Genomic DNA, 26,748 nt, shown 5'->3' with positions numbered 1-26,748 from the left:
CAAAATCCCAATATTTGTGAATCTGGAAGATGATTGTAGGGGAGCAATTATGTGTTGGCTTTATTACTAAGAACACAAATGAGATCCTATGAATGAGTTCATCCCCAGCATTTGTATCTGCCATTTAGCTCCGAAATCCTTGTTTATTAAACCCCCAGTTGAAAATATGAATCAACTCTTTGGCATTAATCATGAAATACAAGGGCCCAGATGGTCCGATCTCAGCCAAGCTTGAATTAATACGAAAGGTTGAATCACTGCTGCATCAAGATCCTCTCAAGGACCTTTGAGAAATGACATGAATAATCATTGTTGTTGGATTCATAGTTTATAAAGTCAGCCGAGCATCATGACCTGCTGTTAACTGAGAGATATCATAACAAAGTAGGCTGTCAGGACTTTCTGATGTATTAAATAACAGCTAAGCATTTAAAGAAAACAAAAATATACTTTTTTGTACAATATACATTTCTAAAAAGACAGTCACAATAGGATAGCATGTACACAGACCAAATCATTTTAATGTTTTAAATTAAAAGTTTACAAGTATTTGTTATAATACTGGGATTTTAATGGAAATCAGATGATGAATCTGTTAAATAATGGGTAAACATATACTTTAAGTTGCTTTACAGATCTTCTTTTTTCAGATAAAATACAGCTTACCTTTGTTTTTAATGTTTTACAGCTATTGGATGTTTCAGAATATGAGACTAATGTTAACTATCTGACAAAGATACCTGTGTCATAAAAGCTGAAAAAGCCACCCTAACAAACCTGGGCCTTTGTGAATAAAGTTATTACCTTCTAACCTAAGAGCTGACTCTGCAGCTCTTTAAGAGGGCAAAACACCATCAAGCATTAGCACTAAGTCTTTAACAGCAGTGTAAAGGACATCTTTCCCACATCTCTTCTTCGCAGAGTTATTTCAATTGAGCCAGCTTGGATTATTTATTTTTTTTATAATTTTTTTTATTTTTTTTTTTGTGCATGAACAGACAGCTGGAGGTCTTGCTCTTGCATTTCAGTTGGATTGTTTGTTCTGTGGATCAATTTCCAGCCTCATAACGTAGATATGGTTAAGTTTCTGTGACCATCTAATAAATAGACACTATCTCTCATTAGAGAGCAGAATTAATGGTTTCATTAACTCCAGCAAGACATCTAGGTAAGGTCCTGTAAAAGCAAAGAAGACCCAGACTATCATGGAAAAAAAAAAAAAAAAACAGGTTTATTTTATGTCACAATTACCAGGATATTCACTGTCAAAGGAGTTGATGAAGAGATGATTTTCTTTATTCTTTGGTAAATATGGAGCTTTTTTGTTTTGTTCGGTTGGTTTTGACCTTAAATCTTTCTTTTCATGCCATTGCAGCCCCGTATTTTTCTTATACTGTTTAATCACCGTCTCTGACTTCAAGTGTTGTTATAAAACCTGAAGGTCTTGTGTAAAAATGACACAATTTTCTATTGGTGGTGTTTTTTTAGTTATCATATTAATTTTTTATTAATTTGCTTATAAAACGTGAAATCATATATGCTAAATACGAAAAGCATTTATAGCTGCTAATATATTCTAGCTGCTGATATATAATATATTGATCGGTTTTGGTCAACAGAGATCAATCATGTTTTTATTGAATCAATTCTGTCAGCTCAATGTTTTGGATCAACAAAAATAGAGTTGTTTTTTTATGTTAAGCTGCAAATTAAGCTTTGAGTTTATTTTGTATATCCTGTCATTGTCTTTTGTTCTCAGCCCAAACAGTCCTCCTCCACTTTGCTTCGCCATCACCTCTAATTTATTCCAGTTTAACTGATATCCTAATTCCAAAGGACATTGCATCTCATTTCTTGTCACTTGTCTCCTAAATTCCTAAAGGTACAATTAGCATTTTGTTTGACGAAATGTTGAAAGGTTCATAGACTGATATTTGCAAAAATGTAGCCTAGTGGTTTATTTTTTTATTTTCTCTCCAAATGCAAATTCTGACATTTATAAACGTTTATTGGAGATATTTGGTTTATGGATTGTAAAGCTTGGCATAGATTTAATGGGAATACAGTAAAATTACAATGTTTAAACACAATCAGTGTGGCAAACCGGCAAGTGTGTAATTTAGTGTTGTGTGGCAATGAAATGTTTTATGGGGGCCTTGATTTATGTCCTCTGCGTGGCTTTTCTAATGAGTGGGACCAACATTGCACTACGTCTGTGTTTCAGGAAACTACATTTACAGCAGATCCTTTTTTTTTTCTCTCCCTCTCTTTCTCTCTCAAGAGTGTGTTTCCCCCCCTTGTGAAATAATGTCAGCACTTTCCCACCTTCAAAGTCCTTTTGTTTTCCAGATCTATTAACAATTCTAATTGTACAGGAACACTTGTTAAGTAAGGCTGGTAAATAAAGCAGGAAACGCATTATTTCCTTTTAGTGCAGATTAAAGTTGCAGCAATGCTGGGCTTGAAACACATTAATGAGGTTTTAAATAAAAATGCTGGCAGGGAATTTACACCGCTGACTGAATTTAACTGCAGCAGGCAGTTGATTTTCCTTGATGTTAAAGGCGAACATTATTTCACCCACTAATGAAAAATAGATCTTTCCACTTTTCTATCTCTTAATTAAAGGGTTTGTATTAAGGATTTTTTTTTCAAAAGGAGTACAATTGCTTCCAATCTGATTAAAGTAAGTGATACATAACAGGGAGGGCTGCTCCTTGGGTCCTTTTGTTAATTGAATAGCTTTGTATGACTGGGAATGTTTTTTCCCAGACACAACAGTTTTCCAGGACGTGGCTGCTCGGGATGCCCCCTATCTTAATTGCGGATCTTTCTCCAAATGTGGTTCAATTTCCTGCACGGGACAGTTTCTGTTAACTGCTATTTTTAAGGCCAATAACAACGTCAAAGCTAGGGATGATTAAAGCAATTAAAGTTTCGTTTTGTTTTCCAAGCACTGCCAGATAGGCTCGACTGTTTGTACAGCATTTATTAAACATTTACCGAATGGAATTGAATCTGTCATCGATGGAGTTTTCGAGACAATTACCTTTTAGCATGGCAAACACCATTTTCGCTCAGCTAATGTCTCTCAGCTTATGGCCGTGATTAGTCTTTTGATTTAATCAAGTCAAACTCTGAGTCTTCCTGCAGAAAAAGGGTGGGAGAGAAGAAGAGGGGAGAGAGTGAGGGGTTTAAATATAATTTTACCATCGGAATTTCTCAATTAGCATACCACATTTTCTCCATTAGATAAACTGCCTTTAGAGAGCCGGCTGGCTTAATCTGTTTAATGTCCGTGTAAACTATAATCTCCCATTTCTAAAAAAGAAATCCCTTAAGGACATCACTCGCATGCACCCTTCATAAGACAGTTTTTGAAAGATGTGATGAAGTGCAGCTTTTAAGCTCAATATTGAACGGAGGGAACTGCTGCGTCTGTCTTGCTTCTTTTTTTTCTCCCCTCTGTGCAACAAGGATTGTGCAAGTTATCACTTCCTTTGCTTGTATTGGGCTAATCATTAGTTATTATGCTTATACAAGCTTGTCCTTGCTTTACTGTAATGTAACACATGACTTCACATATTCCATTTTATGTAGGTATATGACTGCTCAGTTGTTCAGCTAATGGTTTTCTGTGTCTGTACATAGCTATCATTTAAGTATTGTTACAGATGCTATTAGAATGATAGTTAGGATTAAACCTGTTCTTGTTTTGACCTTATTGGTACTATCTATATATGACATGATATATGATTCAAACTTTGTTCTCACTGTCGGTTACAGGTGGATCAGGCTGTGTGCATATCTGTAAAGCTTCAGCCACATATATTGGATGTAGAAAGAAAGGAATAAAATAAGCAGAGCTCTTATTTGAGGATATTTATTTCATAGAGGAAAATGTTAAGAAATAATAGTTTTAAACAAAGTTGAAGGGTGAAACACACTTCAGGGCAAAGTCTTACAAAAGGACAGCATTTAGTCCTCTTCTTTACATTTCACATGCAGAAAGACGGAGTGATCTTTGACCATTCTTCTTTGGACAATCTCTCTGGTTCATATAGAGCAGGGGTCACCAACTTTTTTAAGGCTCAGGGCTACTTCACGGTCACTGAGTCAAAAGAAGATCTACCGATACTGACCTGGGAACTCGAGGAGTAAGCATTTATCTAAACTCATGCATAATAAATATATATTTTTATGTTTTATTTTTATTCCTAATTTTCCTTTAGATAATGTAATTCTGAATTTTTTTAAATGCTCTATATTATTATGATAAGATGCTTTATAAATTATTAAAAAAGAAGAGGAATAGAATAGAATACATTTTCAAACTTAGCCTCCTTGTGAGTTGTTTTGTTTTCAGAAGATTCTGAGGGCACCCATGTGGTCCTGCAGGGCCCCATGGTGCCGGTTGGCACCGCATTGGTGACCCCGGTTTTAAAGTCTCTGATCTCCCCCATCGTCTTCTTCTCTTAGCTCACCCTAGTTCTACAGGCTTTAGCTCCACAGACTAAAATGGCTACAGAATAAAACTGTCCTGTCTGTGTTGATTTGCCTACATTTTTTATCAGACCAGATGGATGACCCAGGAACTACCCAATTAAATAATATTGCGGTGGAAGATAGCAAAAAAATTAAGAGATTTTTGAAAAACACAGCACAATGGATCCTCCTCCGTACTTATGGGGTACAATTTACTTCTCCATGTATTGTAATTTCAGTCTCAAAATGTCTACAACCAAAATATTTCTTCTTAGCACACGATTCCAAATAAAGTTCCAGTAGGACTTTTTTCAGGATTTCTTGGAAACAACCTTTTATATAGTAACTATGCATGGCATTTCGGAAAGGCCTAAATATTTGCATATTTGAAAACATCCATGGATAGAAGTAAGTGTATATACTGTAGCAACAAATAGGATGAGTAATGATAAATTTTGCTCAGATATATATGCCAATAAGGTTGCATCATTGCAGTGGTATATTAAGTTTTAGGTTAAGTATGTGATAGGCATATATAGTGGAAATAAATGAAAAAAACAATCAGATGTTCCAAAATTCCCATCTTCAAATTAGTAGGAAAAAAAATTATTTTATTTGAAATGAGCTAATGGTTATTATTTTTGTAATGGCTAGGAACAGAGGGCCCCAGTATTCAGGCATAACAAACAGAGGGAAAACTTAAAAATGTTTATCAAAGCAATGACAAATAGTTTGCGGATCTGCAGCAGCAGCGGCTAGGGCCTCCGAGGCAGGTAACTCTGGCGAGAGCAAACACAGGTTAGTGACCACGAAAACCTGATGGAGGATGATCTGAACGCGTGAGTCACTAACCTGGTTTAGAGTTCATTTTATTCAGAAAGAACAAGGTTGATACCAGTCAGTTAGCCTACAAGCTTCAGCTCTTGCCGCACAGAGAGTCCCACCGACTGAAGCCTTGAAGGACACAGAATTGGCAGGAGATCAGATCCGAACATATGACGGAACGCAGAATAATCCAGAGGGCGAAGTCAAGGGCAGGTCCAGGTTCGGTCCCCTGTAGAATCCAACAGATTCCGAAGACAGGTCAGGCAAACAAATCAGAACGGGGCAGGAAGTCCTAAAGGTCCAAAAACAGAGAGGGGTCAGGAACAGGCAGTCAGAGCACTACAAGTAAAGCTAGAAAACTCTCACATGAAAGGCTCAAGAATAATCTGCTGCTGATGACTGGGAGCAAGCACCTTAAAAAGAGGCAGGGGCAGGTGGATCAGATGAACAGTGATGATAAAACCAGGCAGAGTTGGACAGATGAATAAAATGAGCAATTAAGCCGGTCATCTGCACCCAGATCATGACAATTTGGTTCAAAACAATGGACTCTATGCACAACTCCACAACTTCCTTAACTTAGGGAAGCTCTTTTTGTTTCTTGTCCTTCATTACTGAAAGGGAATGATTAATGCAGATGTGTCTGGCCATAGTTACTGCAATCAGGCACACCTGGATTAATCGTTTTACCCAGTAGAAAAAGACAGGAAATAAAATAGCTGGTTCAGGAAGTAGTGGCTTTGTGCATCGAGCCCCTTCCCCCTCTTAAAGTCGTAGTTCCGTCCTACTAAATAGAAACACTCAAATCAAAGTTTGCTTTTTTTTTTTTTTTTTTGTTTTAACACATTTTACAGTGTGAATTCAGACTAATTTAATCTACCTTGCATATTTGCTCTTACATCTGACCAGGACTATATATCACAATCAGTCTAGACAGTTTGAGGCTGTTGGGACTTTATAGATACATAAGTCAAGCTTTTTGTTATCCTATTGAACAACAAGTGGAGAAAAATCAGAGCGTTTACATGCATATCATTGCTCTCCATCATACACTGCAGGCTGTATGAATTAGGGCCCGCAAACAGCCTCATTCTCCTTGCATCACGCCAAGAGTCACTCCATTGATTACCCTTCTCCGCTCCCAGGAAATGGCTCATGCATCTCATGTACATTATAACAAATGTTCTCTTTGCATTACAATTGAATTGTGATTGTTATGTTCAATCAATGGGGAAAGGTCATGGGATCGCTCCTGCCAGCGCTTTAATGGAGAAGTCGATGAGGATTCATTTTAATCACTGCGGCGGTGGCAGAATGAGCACAACACTGAGAGACTGTCAATGGGCCGGTAATTACCGCTGTTTATACAGGTTTCTGCTTTAGCAATTTAGATATCCACAAATCTCTCTGTTTTCTCGCAGCCCGGTTTCATTGGAGGCGGCGCGCCATGATATGAAGCACTGGAAGTGGGTCGTAACTAACCTAATAGTTGGATGGCAAAACCCAACAAATTAAGTTCGGGCTGACAAAAAAGTAGTACCAGAATGGTGTCATTTTGGCTGTGCCATTCAAGATCAGTCCAAAACAATATAATGAAGATAACAAGAACATGAATTCAATAAATTAGAATCTAAAAGAAAACTTACAAATAGATTTATTACACACAGCGTGATATGTTTAGATATAAGGTCATTTTCTGGCCTTTATAGTCACTGAGAAACTGCTGACTTGATAGTTTTGCAGCAGTCATTGAGAACTTCTATAAAGAGGGTAAGCCACAAAAGGTCACTGCTAAATAAGCTTGCTGTTCACAGAATGGTCTCCCAAAGCATACTAATGGAAAGTTAAGTGGAAGGAAAAGTGTGGTGAAAAGGGTGTACAAGCAGAAGTGGTACTATCTCCCCGCAGCAGTGTGTCGCAGCGAGCTTGACGCAGACATTTTTGGATTTATGCTCAATTCGCTGGGGGTCTAGATACAGCCGAGGTAGTGAGGAACTGGGGGCAAGTTTGGATCCAGGTGGAAAAAGGCTCCGAGCCTTCTCGCGCACCTCGCTCTTCTAGCTGGTCCAACTTAACAAGTTGTTTTCCGCATTTGCGGTCATACAAACAAAACAAGGCGGCCTCCTGTCTGTGGCACTCTCTGCGGTCACCTACAATTTGGGAGAGGTGCAGCAGAGTTTCTGCGGAGGAGGCGGGGACGCTTTTTGTTCACTGCGACACCTACGCAGAGGACCTAGTTTCGAAGTATAAATCAGCTTTTTAAGAAGGTTTAGGGAGATTTACAATGTGTAAAATGCAATTGCATTAAGAACATCTAGACTAATCACAGACAGATGTGTCCAGGAAATGAACTAACACATTGACACTGCAGCATCCTGGGCAGAACTAGAAGAAAAAGGATAGAATGTTGTCAAAATTAATATGAGATTGACCAGATCCAGCTTTCCATATGAGCTGAGGGTCTCTTTTATCACTATGGGCTTCCTCAGCAGACCCATAGACTGATCACCGCCCTGACATGCATCGATGCAATAATAGTAATAGTATTAACAATCTATTGAGTGCATAGACATAACAATGACAGTAAATAAAGCATCTGAAGCTGACAAACATTTATCTATCTATAATCCTTCTATCAAACTTTTTATTTCTCTTTCCTTCCCATTATTATAATTAAGGCTGTACAACATAATAGAAGTATGAAGTTACTGCGGTATCACTACACACATTATTATCATCGCAAATATGCATCCATCCATCCATCCATCCATCCATTTTCTAACACATTTATCCCGAGTGGGGTCACTAGGGGTGCCTATGCCTATCTCCAGCAGTCAATGGGTGAAAGGCAGGGTACACCCTGGACAGGTCGCCAGTCCCTAGCAGGGCAACACAGAGACAAAGAGGTCAAACATTCACACACACACTCACACCTAAGGGAACTGTCAATTAACCTAACAGTCATGTTTTTTGACTGTGGGAGGAAGCCAGAATACCCGGAGAGAACCAACGCATGCTCAGGGAGAACATGCAAACTCCATGCAGAAAGACCCCAGGCCAGGAATCAAACCTAGAACCTTCTTGCTGCAAGGCAGCAGTGCTACCCACTGCTCCACTGATCAGACCTCATCCCAAATAACTTATCTAAAATAAAGCAAATTATAAAAGCCTTTGGTGTTATCAATTTATTTGCCAGTTTTTTTGTTTAATGATGGAGTCATTAAGAAACGATTCCTTCGCCAACATAGTAGTTTTACCTAGATGTAACATTCTCAATAAAAAAATTGTAATGAACACACGGAGCAGAAAACAATCAACACGCTTTAAGTTTTTGTTTATCGCAATTCACATCACATCATCACAAATGCACCGTTTCCTTATATCCTGCGTCTCAATCAATATGTTTGGATCCAGCTCTGTGTGGACAGACAGCTTCTTTAGCTATGACCTTTTGTGGCCTTTCCTCTTGGTGGAGGTGTCAATGACTGTCTGCTGGACAACTGTCGAGTCAGCAGTCTTGCTCACGATTGTGTAGACAATAACATGACCACAGCATAACATTTCTGTCCTTTTTCTTTTTAGCTGTAAAAAAAGACAATATTCTCAGGAACTGAATGTTAGATTTCATTAGGTGTAATTCGTAGTGATCAAATGTCTGAAATATGATCATACTTTTGAATTGGATAACAGATTGCTTCAATATCCTTCACATGTATAAAATGTTAAGCCTTTTTTTAAAAGTTTAGTACCCTCAGACACCACCAATGCAAAAAGTGAAACATTTAGCAAGCTTTTGTGTTAAATGTAGAAAACCAGTCAGAAGCAGATTTATACAAACCTATTCTGCACACTGACTAAACCACGTTGCAACAAAAGATGACAGATTCAGTTACTAAATGCTCAGTAACTTAAGATTGCAAATAGAAACCTGTTGTGAGGGGAAAAAGTCCCCCCTCCCTTCACCTTCAGAGTGCTTTCTGTCATCTCCCCTTTCAACCCAGGTGGCATGTTTGTGTTGGCCGTTGTCTAAGGACAGACAGGGTCACGGCGGTATAACCTTGGACAAACAAATATTCATGATCAATAAGGGCTTTATTCTGAGCATTTAAATGATTCTTATCTCCGCCGCTTTCTCTTTGTCCAGGCAAGGCGGGTCTTTTTTTGAAAGATTTATGCAGGCAGGGTAAAGGGACAATTTAAAAGACTACTTAGTATCACTGCTTTCAAATGTCATGTAATCATAGGTTAGGGGGAGAGTGCTGGGCATCGAGGTCTAAGTGATGGTACAGATAATGAATTGCCTCTGAAATATAATACATCCTAAGTAGGATTCTTTGTTCCAAGCTCTGTACACCAACTCGGCACAATTAAAGTTATTTATCTCCCTCGTTTTTTAAGTTCATCAATTATATTTTGATACACTTAATGTTCATAAGAGGATGATGTATGATTGGTCTAATTATTTCTTATTCACCATGCTTTCTAAAGCATATCAATTTTGTTAATACCATGTAATTAAAACACGTCAGGGCGCTACAAGTTGCCGGCTGTATTAATGACTATGAAAATTATTTTAATTAAATAGCCAATTATAGAAAAATCCTAACCATGAGAATTGACATTTAAATGAATTCAATTTAAATTGCTTTTCAACATTGTTTTATCAAAGCTTTATGGGGTGAATAAATTATTACATCAAACAATATACTGTGTCATTGATCATACACAAGTCCTGTCCCATATCCATACATTTTCAAACAGTTTTCCAGTGCTCATTTATCACCCAGGGTGATTACATTCTGACATGGTCATTTGTTTACTGCAATCTCTTCCACATGTACTGTACTTCTGGAAAGAAAAAAAAATATCCGAACTGCTTCTTTAACTTTATAGTTAAAGCTGTCGCACTAGACTGGTTCAATTTGTGATATAGGTTCCTGTGTATTATTTTGTCATGCAGGAATGGTTTGGCCCAATTAAACCAACAAAGGACGGTGGTGAAATGTTCAGAAGCAGTGTGGAAACTGAGCCGTGTTTTGGTATGTTTACCTAAGTTGACATTCAGCGAGTTGCAAAATTATTTATAGGCACAGAAGCTTTTGACGTTCTCTGACATTATGAACACAAACTTTATTGTTTAATTGGCACCTTTAACAAACCAACACAAAGTAGTCCATGACTGTGAAGTGGAAGGAGTTTGCTTTTCGTCCCAGATTGCAAAGGACTCTGCTCTAACTTCCTATCCACAGCTAAAGAAAAGCGTGCCCACGGATTATACTCCCTTTGCTCATATCAGCTCTACTAACATGATGCTGCCACTACCATCTTTTACCAGTAGGGGTGGTGTGTTACAGTTGATGTTTGTCCTGCAGGCCAGTCAGTTTTCTTTGCCAAAATACTTTGTATAAGACATCAAATATATCCAAGGTTAATATTTTTTTCATCCATTCTTACAGCCTTCCACAGCATGATGCATCCAGCGCCGTGTTTCGCCACATGGATGCACTACCTCCTACACCCCAGCCAATTTGCTTGAATCCCTTTGAAGTATCACAAATTTATCACGTCTTGCTTTTTCATACCCATTATGCTGCTAAAGCTCTGTGTAATGTTTGCGGCTGTCATTTTTCAGGCATTACAAGTGCAAAGATTTGCCGCTGACCCATGCAAACAAGAGAAATACTGGGCAAACCTTTTGTGACATTCATTGTATATAATGAAATCTTAATATGTTGCATATTTAAGTGAAAGGTTAGCATCATAAAGGGCAAACGGATTGCCTGGCAATGAATTTTAAGCAGCTATTGATTTTACACTACAAGCTCCCTTCTTCTCTGAATGATAATTTTTTTTGAAATTGCACTCTGCTTATCTTAAGGCTTCGGTGGGAAGTAGTAGATTTTAAGACAAAGAAGAGACTGAAAACCCAAAATATTATACAGACCAAACCGATTCCCCCCAATCATAAAACACCTGTTAGCCGAAGTTGATTTGAAAACTGGGATATTATAGAATTATGTATATACTATATGTAGGTGGGAAGAAAACACTGCTAGAGTTCGAGACTTTAACCTTTCTTATACCTCTTGATCCGTTTGGAAATATAAGTGCTGAGAACTTTTATAAACAACAAGCTCTAAATACTTATTCTGTAACTGACGGTTGTTTGTCAGCCTAATATTGAGAGTTGCTATAAGATGTGTAACTGTAAAAAGATCTAAATATATTCCATTATTAGCCACTAAAGCTTTGCTTTTCATCCCCTCTTCAACTTTGTCTGGAGAATCTAAAAGAGTGAGATGTTACTGTTGTGGCTGGATAAAGTTTGATTCAAAATTCCGCTACATTTGGTAGATTAAGAAAATAAACCATGCTGTACTTTTTCTTGAGACAGGGTTTTATATTGCTCATTGCCCAGGGGCCCTGCAAAGCAACGTAGTTATTTGGGGGAGCTTTAACTTCCCCATAGCACTAACTCTGTGTTCTCTGTCCATCAAATATTAAGTTATTTAGCTTCTTGCCCTTATTTATATATTTGCCTGTTATTCCTACTCAATATTACAGCCCTTATGTGGGTTTAAATAAGTAAAACTGGGAATTTTATAGCTTTATATTGTGAATGGAGCTTTAATGAAACGGTCAGATTGGAGTGAAAATTTAAAGTCCATATTTAATCTGTGGTCTCAGGTTTGCATAAGTTTACAATTAGCTACTGCACAGAATGTCTCTGTCATGCACAAAACATTTAATTTATGTAAAGCATATATTTGTAGTATAAACTTCAGTCAACTGCCAGATAATTGGGCATTTTCTCTAATCAATGCAAGACAATCAAAAACTGAGATGAATAAGTGTCAACACCCTAAAACTAGTGCATTGTGGAAGGAGCTTTACTTAATATATTTAGAAAAGTCTACCAGATTGTGAGGACATGACATGTACACATCCCTTTTCAGGTGACTCCACAGCTTTTGTGTCAGATTATTTTATAGGTTTTTATCATATAATTTGGGCGCATTTTTGGCTTTAACACAATGCTTGAAAATAAAAATCAATCTTAATCTTTTTAAAATATGTTTTTGGTATTGTTTTTTGAATTTCTTGATTTTTTTCCTCTTAGAAAACGACACAAAAAACAAAAAGAAAGTAGAAACATCACCCTGACATAACGAGGATGCCATTACCGTGTTTCATTGTGGGTATGGTGCATTTAGTGATGTGCTGAAAAAAAAACAAAAAACAATGTTTGGAATTATGGCCAAAAGATTTAATAGTTGTGCCAGATCATAACACACCTGGGTGCCATCTTTAGAGGAAAATGTTTATCTCTCACTTTACTCCAGACATATATAGAATAGAGCGGATTGTTATTACAGGACGAATAACACCGGTACTTTCTATAAATCCCTGCAGCTTCATCACAGCCTGTCTGACAAGTTTCCATCTTTATGAATTTATCCATTATACTTTCCAAAGAAACCTCTAGATCCATTGTAAGTTTTTTATATAAAATGTAGTGGAGTTTCTTTATACCCTTCTCTTAAATGACCACTTTTTACAATACAAATGTTTCAATCCTTTGAAACCTCTCTGCTAACCATGCATTTGATTACAGTCTGCAATCAAATGTCAGATTGTTGGACAGTCAAACTTTACTTCAGGTAAAACATATTAATTAAAATCCATGACAGGTTTAAACTTAAGCAGACAGACCAATAAGCTTTAATACAAATGTACTTTTACACAGTGTTACAATGCATTGCATTAGATATTTATATTTGGCATCACCCCGTTTACACATCCCATGGTCTTTTCAGTTGGAATATGCAGGATATGGGTCACATTATTTTACAGCAAAATAAATATAATATTAACAGAGGCGTAAACACTTTTGAGGACTAGTGCTTAAATCATCTGCTTCCTGTTCTTTTTTTTGTAGCTGTTTCTCCAAAGAAAAAGCACAATGTGTTTGTCAAAACAATAGCAAGCAAAGGCCAATTAAATAAGGAATGTTATCAGTGAGTCATACAGGACATGAAACAGAAAACAGGACAGCCTTGTTTAAAAAATAGAAAATCAAAAGGCAATACATTTATTCAGTATTAATTTAGATCTGGAAAAGATTTTCAGAATGCTGGAAAACTTATTGCAGAAGCACAAAAAAAAGGGCTAACATCTCTATTTGATCTAAAAATGACATAGTTCTGTGTTGAGTTAATGAGTTATTAAAGCAGAGCTGAAACATTTCGGAAAAGCAGAGAACAGTTAGTTTTGTGTTCTTCAAAGGCTCCCACTGTCCCCTAGCTCCTCCCTCTCTGCACCGTGTGACAACAACAACTCATCCACAGAGCGGTGCTGCACTTTTCAGCTCATTTTCCTCCTGTCATTCCTCCTCCTATCTTTGATCATTGTCCCCCTTCAGAAAAAAAAGAGAAAAACTCACTCAACACGCCTTTTTTTTTCTACTCTGGCTTTTTTTTTTTTTTTTTTTTTTTCTACTTTCTAACTTAACTGAGGAGCTAAACTCTGAAGGATTCTTTCATTTAGGGGTGTCTCTGCAGGCTGGCTTTTTTTTACTTTGAACTTCGGGCTGCTCTCCTAGGTGACCATGGCCGTACCGGCTGCTCTCATCCCACCAACTCCGCTCGTCCCGCCGCCTCCGATCTCTACTCCCTCCGCCACCACCTCTCCGCCGTCCACAACTTCGTCCCCGTCTCCATCCCTGGCTCCGCCATCGGGAGCCGCTCAGAACCTGTTCAGATCGGAGCTCCTCGCCACCAGCAGTCCGGGCATGCCGACCCCGAGCGCGGCTCTGCCCCCGAGCAAACCCGTCTACTCGACCCCGTCGCCCGTCGAGAACATCCCGCAGAACAACGAGTGCAAGATGGTCGAGCTGCGCGGCGCAAAGGTGGCTTCGTTCACCGTGGACGGTTGTGAGCTCATCTGCCTCCCGCAGGCGTTCGACCTGTTCCTGAAGCACCTGGTCGGCGGGCTGCACACGGTCTACACCAAGCTGAAGCGACTGGAGATCACGCCGGTCGTGTGCAACGTGGAGCAGGTCCGCATCCTCAGGGGGCTCGGCGCCATTCAGCCCGGGGTGAACCGCTGCAAACTCATCTCCAGAAAGGACTTCGAGACGCTCTACAACGACTGCACTAATGCGAGGTGAGTGCGGGGCTCCGCGGCGCGCGTCCTCCCGTGCGTAAAGGCGCAGCGCCCTGCAGGGGATGCGGAGACCGTCTTTATTTCCACATGCAAAAAAAACAAACAAACAAAAAAACACACACATCTGCATCAAGCAACTTCTCCTGCCATCCCTGTTTACATTTATAAATTGGTATGATGACTGACTGAGAGGAAAGTTAACGGAGATCGCAGGCTGTGTTGTGCGCCTCAGCAGTTAAAAAGTTGAGGGAAAGTTTTTAACACGTGCAAATCAAAAGCTGTGACATGATGGATCAAGCCTGTCCGCTGCTTGGCCAATAAATCGATAATATGGGCGTTGAATAAACAGCACATTCAAACCTTCCACTTAAATGAATACAGTAAATAATCTTTTTAAATGTCAATTTCCCCCTTTAGACCCATGCAGCTCTATTTTCCAAGATGACTGTGATAAGACCAGGTTAGGTATCCTTCTAAGTCTTTGCCATTGGGCAATTAGAATTCAATTAGGGCAATTAAAATTTGCAGAAAGCAAACAAATGGATAAAAAAACAGCACAATAATTGTGTTATATAGTTTTTTGTTTTGCAACAAAATAATGGACTCCACACTGAAATTAAAACAGTGTATTAAAATTATTTGTGAATGCATATAATTAATTCCATCAAATTAACATTAGAGATTCTCTTTCACTTAAATGCACTTTATTGCAATGAAATGCAAAAATAGGAAGATTTCAACAAATGTGTACATTACATCATACAAATGAAGCAATTTAACCTTGATCTGTTTTTGAAAACGGAGTGATTTAAGCACAGATCAATATTGGATTAAAAGCCATTTTTTATTGTCCTGTTGCTCCATGTCTGTGATCCATCGCTCAAGTCTCTCAGGACGGTGGAGCCTGGTCAAATTTACCCTCTTACCTGTCAGTGTGATTGATTCTGTATTGATTTCTCCCTCTTGCATTCAGAGATGAGCTGGAAATGCAAATATGATGGAAAGCCTCCACAGAAGTGAAGGGACATGGGAAAATAAAAGCAGTTAAAGTCACTTTGATTTAAATAAGTTTAAATTAGAAAGGTAACAACCACATTCTTATAAATCTGTTTTTTTAAAGCTTTTTTATTAAATGCATCAAAACTTATTTTTTCTTCTAAATGCATCAATTAACATACAGGATGTAAGGTGGTATACATTAGATACATTTTAGGTAAAAGTCTCAGTTTCAGATTAAAGTTATTGTATTTTAATTATGTCTTTTATTTAAAAATGGCTTAAATTCATCGACGGACATATGGGTGTTAATCAGAATCAGTCAGGAAAAGCCGAAATATACATGTCTAGTTTAAAAGCATGCACCCTGTTGTGTTTTTCGCTGCATTAACAGTGTGTGTTAACGTGGAAGGAAAAAAAAAATGCAAATGCAGCAAAGCAAGGTAGAATCAAGATGAAAATATGCCAACAACTCCAGATGTTCTTGTAGAAAATTTTACTGTGATCTTATGGAATTATTTTAAAAGTTGCACCTGTGTCGTTGATGCATTGAAATATTTACAAGAAGCTGCACCTGACTTGAAACAGTCTGCCTCACACACCTCTGTGGAGCTCCCAGCCGCAGCTTCATGTTCCCGTTTTAGCAGCAATTGTCTCAACAGCTCACCTGTGCGCTCTGGTGCTTAAGCATCATTTACATAAAGCATCAAGGGACCCTAACCCCCCCCTCGCCCCCTTTATCTACTGTAAAGATCCTTCGCCGGAGCTCGGCGTGGAGCTTTAGGTGACAAAGTATGTGTCTGAACTCTCCAGGTTGTCAATGGTGGAGCCTGGGGGAGGGGGGGTTTGACCAGCGATGGGGTTAAAGGATAATGCAGTGCCTCACGTCTCTTTAATGACGCTAAAGTGCTGGGCTATTACGGGCACATGGACAGGACTGTAATTGTCTCTGAAAGCAGCCAGGTTCTCCCGGCGCTGGGCTGAAATCAATCACTCAGACCTGGGCCTGCCTGCCTGCCTGCCTGCTTGCCTGCCTGCCCCATTTGGAGAATTACATCATGAAACCGCCGAGGCTTTCGCAGGGATAAAAGGCTTCTTCTGTTGCTTGGAATGAGTTGATTTTATTTGCAAGGATGTGCCACCTCTCGCTCCGTCTCGCCCGCTGATTCGGCTGCTGACAAAATGATCACTTTGAGAAAACAGCAAACAAGTTGCCCCCAGGAGGTGACAACAAGTTTGCCCTTTTTTCCCCCCACTGACTTACAGTTAGATATATTTATATTAAAAAAATAAAAATTAAAGGGAAAAAGTATCTGAGTTCACTGGTTTACCCTGCTCGGGTTACAACAACAACAGCCTGCTGCCTGGACTAGTTCAGCTTTTCATCCCCCCCCCCCTCAATAACACAGTGTCACTGCTCTTTTTTATACAGTGGCACAGTGATAACAATGAAGTGAATAATACTCCTATACAATGGCTCTTACTATTTCACATGCAGTTCTCCCCCCCTCCCTCCTTCTGGTCGCTCTATTGTGCTAAAACAACACTGGTCTCTTTTCTGTGCACACAGTGTGAATGTGAATAGCATCACAGAGCTCCACTCCAGCCTGCTGTTTCAGTTTTGATGTGGACACAAACAAGCCAAGTTGTTCCCTTCTATGCTCGCTGTTTAAATACCTTTAAAGAGTATTGTTTGCTTTTTTTTTGGATGTGTGTGTGTGTTTTGGTTTGTTTAAGTAGATTAAGTCCAAGCTGGGGCAGGTTAGCTTTAAAAAGTTATGGCTTCAAAAAGAACAAAGCAAAAACACAGCGTACGGTTTTTATAGCTTAAACTTCTTTTAATGAGATTCCAGAGAAAATGGATGGCTTGGAAAATGGATTTCTCTGGAATATGGAGCACAGAGGGATGTGTTGCTACACGCTGCCCGTCAGCTGGCTGAAATATAACTACTACATTTTCTTTTTTTGCAGTTTTGAACCATTTCTGACTGCATATATCATATTAGCGATCACTGTTTGGTTGATTTATTTGATTTAATGACTGTGTCTTTATCTGTTTGTGATTTTTAATTCCAAACATCTTTTCAAAAAGCTGAAATTTTCCATCCTGTTGCTCCTAGAATTTAAAGAAATTTTCTCAGGATGACAGAGACAGTGCAGGAGAGAGTGGACGGTGTTTCTTACTGATTGTAAGGCGATTTACATTGTTGCTGAGCTTCAGATCACCTAAAGCACGGCCGGTTAGTTAGCCAGGTGCAAATCTGTTTATCTGCATGCATATGAGCAGACAGGCAAACAAATTAACCAGCTAACATCAACTTGTGTTACTCTGAAAAGAACAGAACATTGAAAATGTTACATATTGTGTGCAATAATTTCAAAAACTAACCTTGCGTCTCATTCCTTTAGTAAAAGCATCTATCTAGTTGGTAGTGGCTGTGACCTGTTAGCAGCCAGGTATGGCACATTCCCTTGATTTTGGGGAATTTCAATCCAATCAATGGTAAAACCTGATCAAGGTAAAGATTTTCTAATTGCAATAATAAGCAGATAAAAACTTACTAGGTTTCGCAGGTGTTTATTATGGATATTTAATGCTTTGCATCGAACTTAAGAGACCCTAACATCATTTTCCCCATTATATACAGTAACAGGAGTAATACATGTCATTTTCAGTTTAAATCGTCACTTCTTTTGATAAGAGGAAAATAAATGGAAAGTTTTGATCCTAATTATTGTGTAAATATGGTAAAATTGTAGTGCTTTCACTTGTTTAATAACAGCCTACCCGCATGTAAATCCTTTAAAAAAGCCAGTGTTTGAATCACCTACGTTCACTTCCAGATCATTACTGCTAATCTTTTAAAAAAATACTAAAAATATAGTCACTTTTAACCTCTTTATTTCCTGAAGGGCTCTTGTGCCAGATTACCGGTGTTCCACACTGATCCAGGTTCAGTAATCTCCCCCTTTACATTATGACTCTGGCCCCTCCAGGAGTCCCCCGCAGGAGCCCCGTGTTTCAGCTACTTGTTTTGCCTTTTCATTCTCCCCGCAGTGGGATGAAGGAAAAAAAAAAAGGTTCTTATTGCTGTGTGACACTTGAACTCTCTGAAAGGTTATTATAACACGGGGGCGGCGCAGAGATATCGCATATCTCTCATTGGTCTGCTTTTTTTTTCTGTGTGTGCAGGCTATCCGATGCCGGGGCAGCAGTTTTAATTGACAATCATTGTCTACCCCTTGAAGGTTAACCACACGCCCTAGACGCCGTCCCACCACTGGGAACGGTCCCGGCTTTTTCACTTACACGCCCTGCTTAAATAGATTTTCCCCGGCCCGTTTCAGTCAGGTCGCAGTAAAACCTTGTTTTCTTTTTATATTTATATAATTGATGCTGATGTGACTAGGAAGTGTTGCGAGAGCTCTCACCTCTCGTGTTCCTACTTCAGGAGTGTTTATGCCTAAACACACATATTTGCAAATGACGGTAATTGTTTTGTTTAGCGCTCAGTGTGAGCTGCCACCGAGGGTGCCAGCTTGTCTCTCTCCTCTTCCTCTCTGCTGAGCTCTCTTATAATATATTTGTTTTCTACAAGGCGCGGATGTGTTTACAGGTACTCAGGGGAGATTTCTGGATTCCATTCAAATCATTCCCAGTCAGAGTGGGTGCTAAGATACCCCGTCACCGGGCAACCAGATCCAAGAGGGAGGCTCGGGCGATAATAACTTCAAAAACAGAGTGACAGATGCCTGATTAGAGAAAGAGAAGGAGAAAAGGGGTGGGGTGGGTGGGGGGAGATAAAGATAGACAGAAAAAAAAGAGATAATGGTATACAAAGCTGTTTAAAATCCAAATCTGTTGAAGAACTTTCTCCAAAAGCCAAATTGGCTCTCATATTGTCTTTTTCCGTATTGTACTAAAGAGAGAAAGGAAAAAGCGGCATTTTAAGTTTTCTTTTCTTTTTTTTTTCCTCCACATTTTAATCCTTCAGTGGGGATCTGCTAAATTTGATTAGGTACAGTACATGTGCTCAAGTCAACTGTGCAACTGGCAGATGGTGGCAAGGTGTTGTTGTTTTTTTTCCTTCTTTTTTGAAAACAAATAGCCTTCTTGAAAATCAGAATTGCTTTATTGAGTTGACACTTACTGAGCTGGAAAAAGAGCAAATTAAAAGTGCTTTTTTTCTCCAGTTTTTTTTTTTTAAAGCAGCTCAGTTAACCAAACACGTTCTCCCACTTTTTTCGCTTTTCCCTCTTTCAGGATCATATTTCTGTAGCTTTAAATGAAGCCGAGCCAATAGTCTTAATAAAAGGCAGCAGATTTCACTTGTTAGAGAGGCTTTGTTTGACACTGTCTAATGTCATTTGTGGATTTGGAGGCTATTTGCATGGCAAAGAGGCCCCGTATTGTTAATTTGCCTCGTGGATGCATTAGCTGTCTGTGCTGCTGTCTTATTTGCATGCCTTTACTGGATCTGTCGCACTGATTGAAATGCCAATTAATTTTTTTTTTTGCTAAATCAAATGTCTTGTCAATAGAGATGCACTGATTCGTCTGGGGGGGATCGGAATCGCAGTTTTGAAAAAATATTTTTTTTTCTTTATAGTCAGGTGCATCAAAATGGATCACACCCATGGTTTCCATTCAGTAAATGCAGAAAATATCAGCTTTAATTTTGAATTCACTTTTTACAGTGTAAGAAATAGAAACAAATTAAACATAAGGTTGCATAGATGATGCATATATTGGAATAAGTTTGCAAATTTAGAGCTACACCAATCAATAGGCCAGAGAGTTAATTCAGACATGTTGTTCCTGACTGGCTTTGATCTGTTATATGTGCATGTGACCAAAAAGCCCATCAATGTTGGTATTAGCAGGTCGGTCAATATCAGTCAGAAAAGCCTCTAATAAAAGCTTGTTTATTGTTCTGCAAAGTAAAATAAAAAACAACAAAAACAAAACATTGCTTTTGTAGTTTTAAGGTCTCTTTAAACTGATCCACCCAGTTCACCCCATCATGACTGATCTTCTATTAGATGCTTAAGATTAATTTTCTCATCTACTTTGGGTCTTTCCTTATGGGTCCCCTTCACATTACTGCACATTTACAGAGCACTGCAAAAGTCACTGCCGCTTGTTTCAGGATGTTAAACACTACTGACAGAAGTTAGAGGGAGCAGATGAGATTTCCTGATTGGTGAAGGAATGCCGGCCCTTGCTGGGCTCTGTCTAATATGGTCACATGGAGAAATTGATTTTCCTCAGAAATTAATTAATTTTTCATATAGCCCAGAGCTGGAGTTTAAAAAAAAAAAGGGTGCATACTTGCTGGTATCCTATTTTCCTAATCTTTTTTTCCTTTTTGAAAAAAAAAAAGAATTATTGCCTAATCATATTAATACTTTTGCCCCAAGGATGAAAAGATAATTGTACAAATGCATTTGGAAATATGTATCACTGAGTATTTATGATTAAATTATGCAAATAACTCCGCTCCCATCCTTCGTGGGCCCAGATTGTCTAATTAGGATTGATATGGCGAATAGATGTTGGGGAATCTGAATACAAGCATGTCCAAAGAGCAGAAAATTGAAAATGACAAGGCTGGAATCCTTAAAAAGTGCGTTGAGGTTTTTTTTTTTTTCTTCCCCCCCTTCTGTCTAATTCAGCGTAGCTGTATCAGGAGTTAATTTTCCCCAGCTTCATTTCTCGTCTGAGCTGACAGGAAAAGGAATCCATCAGGGAAGCAATCTCAGATGGGATTCCACAAATTTCCTCTCCCTGTTTTTTTCTCCCCCTCGTCATTTTCGGCGAGCCTATCAGGGATGAATCTTCTCCTGAGTAAACATGCAGATGTTATTCCTCCTTTGCCAATGTTTTTGGAGCTTTTTGCTCAATATGAAAAGGAGTCCTTAATAATTGAAGTATACCTAGACGGGAATGTCATCCAACAAAAGGCCTTTTGTGCTTTTGGGTTCTCAGCAAGGTACATCTCATCGCATTATCCAACTTATTTCTTCTTATTCCTTAAAAATGAGAAAAAAATAAAACACAATTAAGACATTCTTTAATAAATCAAGAAATATTCCTTTTGGATTAAACATTTTTGTAAATATTAGTAATTATATAGTTAATTTGTATTCATAAAAAAGAGTAGAACTCTTTTAACAGGATTTTAGAACAGAAACTCATGCAACTTATTAGCATTCCTGGAGACCTTTAAAGTAAATCCATATTTTATCCTAAATTGAAACACTATCAAATCCGATTGTTTAAAAAATAACTTTAGGGAACCATTTACAGCTTTTGTCTTTTCTACTTTTCATTTTTAAGTTGATTTAGTTTTTTTAGGAGCTTCTTATCAGTTTATCATGATACTCCGTAATATCCTGGGCATAAATATGACAAAAGCACCTTTAATACTTTAAAAATGGGGAAAACAATTAGGTTTAATATTAGCTTATTTTCATACATTCATGAAAACATTATACGCAATATAGTTATGGTTTACAATTATTTCAACTATTTCTTAATCTCAAAGGAGGAAGTTTTTTTTTTCAGTGTCTGAAAAAGTGAATTTTTTGAAGGGGTTTTACAGCATATTACCAGGGATGACAACAGAGCACATATTTGTGGCCGATCTGTTTGTTATATTCAGGTTTTCTCTATTTCTGTCTGACACTTTCCAACTTTAGTTGGATCTGACTCGGTACAGACCCGCTGTGCCCCGACTGGGTGCAGGAGCTCTGTACTTTTAACACCAGCTGCTCTCCTCCCTTGGTTTAGTGGGACATCACAGGACAGAAAATGACATCTTCCACTGCTTCTTCATCTTTTAACTTTCAGATGTTGGCCAGTGTGCGGGAACAGCTCCAGCGGTATCAATTAAAGCACTGATCGCTATCTAATCTTTACCTGGTGCTAGCTGGAAAAGCCCTGAAGCTAACGACACTTGAGACTCGCAGCACTTTCTGAGGTGGTTCAAAGCTTCTGTTAGTCAGATTCATCAGATGAGTGAACAAAAAAATATGGCCAGAGGTTTAATTTGAACCATCACAGCAGAAAATAAGAATAATATATTTGATCCAAAAGTAAAGCATGATTACGGTCATCACAGACTTTTGTTAAATTCTTATGTTCTAGCTCTGAATAATGCCAAATATGGCATATATCTGAGCAGTATTCTTCATTAGATACATAAATAGGTCATAACTAGACAACATGTCTTACAGCACAATTTGAAGTCTGACTTTGATTGTCAGATTGCTCCAGATCTGTCTTTCAAACAGGTTTAAAAAAAAAAAATCATTTTAGAGGTTGAAAATCAATCAAAATGAAGTCCTCGATTCTATGGTTATAGGCAAGCCGTGTAGTTTTTCAATGAAAAGGGCTGAAATAAAGTCAGATGAAAGTATGTCAAAGATTAATCTGGCTGATGTTAGAATTGTCCAGTTTTCTCTTCATGCTCTAATCAGTGAATGGAATTTCAAATCCTGAAATATCTAATTTTTTTTTTTATCCCAATCATAAAATTCAATACATGTAAAATTAAAAGCTTCCTTATATAACTAAAGTCTAGAAAATCGTTTAATTGGTGAAGCTTTACTCTTCATCAAAGAAACTGGAACACATTTTTCTTCTCTCTCCTGCATAAAATTTCTTGAAGTAAAAAAAAAAAAATAGAATCAGCAGCTAATAGTAAAAGGTACATCCACATTAGAAAGTCAGAAATACGTCTTATATACATTTGAACTTGTATTTACTTGCAGTTCCAAGCTAAGCTTGCAGCTGTTGTCATTTTAAGGTTTGCAGTTCTTGCTTTTTATCCAATGAGAACCACACCCAGAGCTGCTTCTCGATGGCTCTGCACACCTGTAGAGGTTATGAGTATCAATATCACCGGGTCAACACATTTTCATCTAACTCTGACATCTCTCTTTTCCTTTCACCCTCTGTCTCTCTTTCTCAGCCTCTCTGTGCGTCTCTCTGGGCGAGCCAAGTGAGAATATCGGCGGGAGTCTTTATTGGTTGCAGCACTTGGGTTTCTCTCCTCGTAGACTCAAATGTCACCGTCTCCCTGATGTTTCTCTAAAATCGCCTGTGCCACCACTCACTGTGGCGCCTGGCTATTATTACCCTCCTCTTAAAGAGTGACAGTCGGGCCCTCGGAGATGTGACACAAACCCTCGGCGGATGAAGCAGCATGTAGTGCTGTGTCAATCTGAAGCTCACAGCCAATCATGCTGCAGGAAAAGCAGATCAGTGTACTGTAGAGCAGGTATGCATGGTCAGAAGAGTTTGGCTCCATATTTAGCTTGTCAATGCTTAACTTTCCCATACATGTCCTTTTACCTTAAATGGTCTGTATGAGGAATTGACTATGAGGTCAGGGCTATTAAGAAATTATGGTATGAGAACTATGTGTAAAATGCACGACTGCACTATCAAATTACTTTTATTTAAAATAAACCAGCAACAATCCTTCATATTGACGCAAAAAATATATGAAATCCTGATAACTTCAAATAAAATGGAAAATAAAACAGAATATAATTGTTTATATACATAGACTAAAGCAAAAAATAGAGTACATAAAAAATGTGATTATTGTTTTTTTGCTACTCCGTATTGATATGTGAATAGCGATGTAAAGAGAAGTTTTTACATAAGTGGAATCTACAGATTTCCAGCCTTGTGGGCCTCGCTGCCTTAAAAAACTCAAATATCAGCTTTTATTTCCAAACACTGAATGCACAAACCTAGCAAAAAACAATACTCTTCAGTGTGGATATATTAACCTAAAGAATGCTTTAAAGTAACACAAATATAGGCCATAAAGCAGGTTTTCTCTTTAAAAAAATGTAATGCATCAAGACATTTTCTTGTTTCTAGTATTGGCAGATGTTCAGCCATGGCTAGCAGAACATATAATTCAATTCAATTCAGTTTATTATAAAGCGCCAATTCACAACACATGTCATCTCAAGGCACTTTTCAAAATTCAAAGTTTTCTATCAAAGGAAAACTAGTTAATTGCATCGACTCATTGACTCAAATGTAATCCCTCACACCAAGCATGCATGTAGCGACAGTGGAGAGGAAAAAAACTCCCTTTTAACAGGAAGGAACCTCCAGCAGAACCAGGCTCAGTGTGAGCGGCCATCTTCAGAGGCAACAACTCATTACTTGAGTAGTCTTACCTACTTTTAATTGGAGGAAAACTATAATGAATTTACTCTTACTTGAGTACAACTGGGTCCTGTACCCACCTCTAGTCATAGACTTAGAATAAAAACCTGCCAAATTAAGTAGCAGTGTGCTATATGTGCAGGATGCTTTGTAGGTCTCTTGTTAGAAAAAACCCACTAATGCAAACAGATGTTAGTTGGTCAGTTAGCCAGGCTTTCTGCTCCCATAGCCAACCTGTGGTCTGTTGATTAATAGACACATTGTTCATAACTTTCTTACCAGATTTTTAAATAAAAGCAAATGATCAAGCTTCCTTAGTTTCAGCAAAGTGACTAGCTATGCTTTGAAATATTTCTGAACAGTAGTGTTTGTTTCTTTTAATCAAGAGGAAGCTGAAACCGACCAAATGTCCACAGCAACAGGTGAGAAAGGTCTACTTTACTTTATGGCTGAAAACTCTGGTCAGTCTGCAGCTCTCTATGGCATCAAAAGCCACACTTTTAAAATGTTATTCTGCCTGTTCTTTTGTTTTAATTTCCAAAACATGGGGGAAAGAAAATCAGTGAGATGTCCAAGCAGGGACATAAACATGGTTCATCAGGAAATTAACCCGTATGCAACCTTCATGTTAGGAGTATCGGCATCTCTTTGGTTTAAAGAGGGAGGCGTGTGTGATTGTGTGACAGAAACAGACAGTGCGGGAGACCCCCTCACACAAACCTCACATATGAATGGTCTTGTGTTAAAAGGAGGATGAATTGAGTCAAGCTGACATAGCATGCCAATAAGCTTTGTTTCATTCCCAATGCTGTATTCATTTGTGCCACAGTGAGATTTATTGCATGATTGACAATTATGAGAGGGTGACCTAGTTCTTTGTGATGGAACAAAAAAATGGTTTTCATCAGTTGCCTTTCTTTCTGTTTGCTTTGTCTGTGCACATGTGATGCTCCTGCCTGCTGAAGCATAGGGAGAGCATCCCTTCCATGAGACACTCTTCCCCTCCTCCCCTCCACCTCCACTCCATATCTAACTATCTGGAGTAGAGCATTTTTTTCTTGTAATGGCTTCATATATTTTGCATAGAATCACATCATGTAGCAAGTATCTCCTACAGCAGAAAGAAATGAATTTCTTACCCCATTAAGCAATGCGAGCTGTCCAAATGGATCATGGTAAAATGACATTTGTACAAATGCTCCTCTATCTCCAACTTTGATGTGCAAGTCCTCACAGGCATGCATAGACCCAGTGTGTGTATTTTTATTGTTTTTTTTTCACTCGCACCCCAAATCCACTCATCCTCCATTTACCAACTTCATTTGTGCCAGACATTTCCAGATTCCGTCATTTCTCAATGGTTCAGTCTACCTGACTATCATTTGTGTGTGTGCGAGTCAGTCAAGCTTAGATTACTACGACTGCGAGGAGGAAGTCTCTGCTTCTCCTGGGACTCCTGCTTGACTGGCCCCACAAATGATACAAGCCAGGGGTTTAGTTTGGAGTTAATATCCTGCAAAATTGTCCTGCCCGGCCTCTGCAGAACGGCGGATGATTAAATGACACGAGGATATCAAAAACATTTTTCTCAGACTAGTGGCTGTTAAGTGTTTCGGCGGCGCGGCCCCGTCTCCCAAGGTTACCATTAAAAAGAAAGGAATATTCAGTGGGAAGTGGGTGTCATTGAGCGGTGATTGTGTGTGTGCGGCCATAATAGTGTGTGTATACCTGCTTTAGATGTCTCTAATAATGCCTTGTTTGAGTGGTAATAATATCTCAATAGGATTTCAGGGTCTCTTTGAGAGGTTTGGTGGAAGGTTGAGAGGACATATGCTAATTCTGCATGGGAGGAATCATCTCTTCCAGAAACACATCCCACTAGAGTTTTCCCCTCGTATGCTGGGTGCCAGACTTCCCCTAGTGACGAAAAAAAAAAATGCTTGAGGCTCCAAAGTGATCCATTTTATCCTTTCTTTTTCAAAAGGATGCTGTGCTTTGTTTTAACCTCAGCAGGAAAGGAGATGAAAGGCAGCGTAATAAAGCTGAAAGGTCTTTCTGTAGTTATCAAATGGCCTTTCCTC

The 26,748-nt window shown here is 38.6% G+C and overlaps 1 protein-coding gene across 4 annotated transcripts in view; it reads left to right on the top strand.

The window, feature by feature from the left end:
• The first annotated feature begins 13,093 nt into the window (after positions 1–13,093).
• The window catches only part of LOC107092956 (dachshund homolog 1-like), a 147,496-nt gene continuing 133,841 nt past the window's right edge, over positions 13,094–26,748 (top strand). For 2 of the 4 annotated variants that reach the window (XM_015387704.1, XM_015387703.1), the window contains exon 1: positions 13,096–14,475. In XM_015387704.1, the coding sequence (XP_015243190.1) occupies positions 13,919–14,475 (557 nt within the window). In that variant the 5' untranslated portion in view covers positions 13,096–13,918. Of the gene's footprint in view, positions 14,476–26,748 lie in introns of all 4 variants that reach the window. The other 2 variants (XM_015387705.1, XM_015387701.1) reach the window with 2 other exon arrangements.

The sequence above is a fragment of the Cyprinodon variegatus genome, unplaced genomic scaffold, assembly GCF_000732505.1.
Source record: "Cyprinodon variegatus isolate N-32 unplaced genomic scaffold, C_variegatus-1.0 Scaffold401, whole genome shotgun sequence".
Lineage (NCBI taxonomy): Eukaryota > Metazoa > Chordata > Actinopteri > Cyprinodontiformes > Cyprinodontidae > Cyprinodon > Cyprinodon variegatus.
The sequence above is the reverse complement of the archived record's forward strand: the minus strand, read 5'-3'. Positions and strand labels throughout refer to the sequence as shown.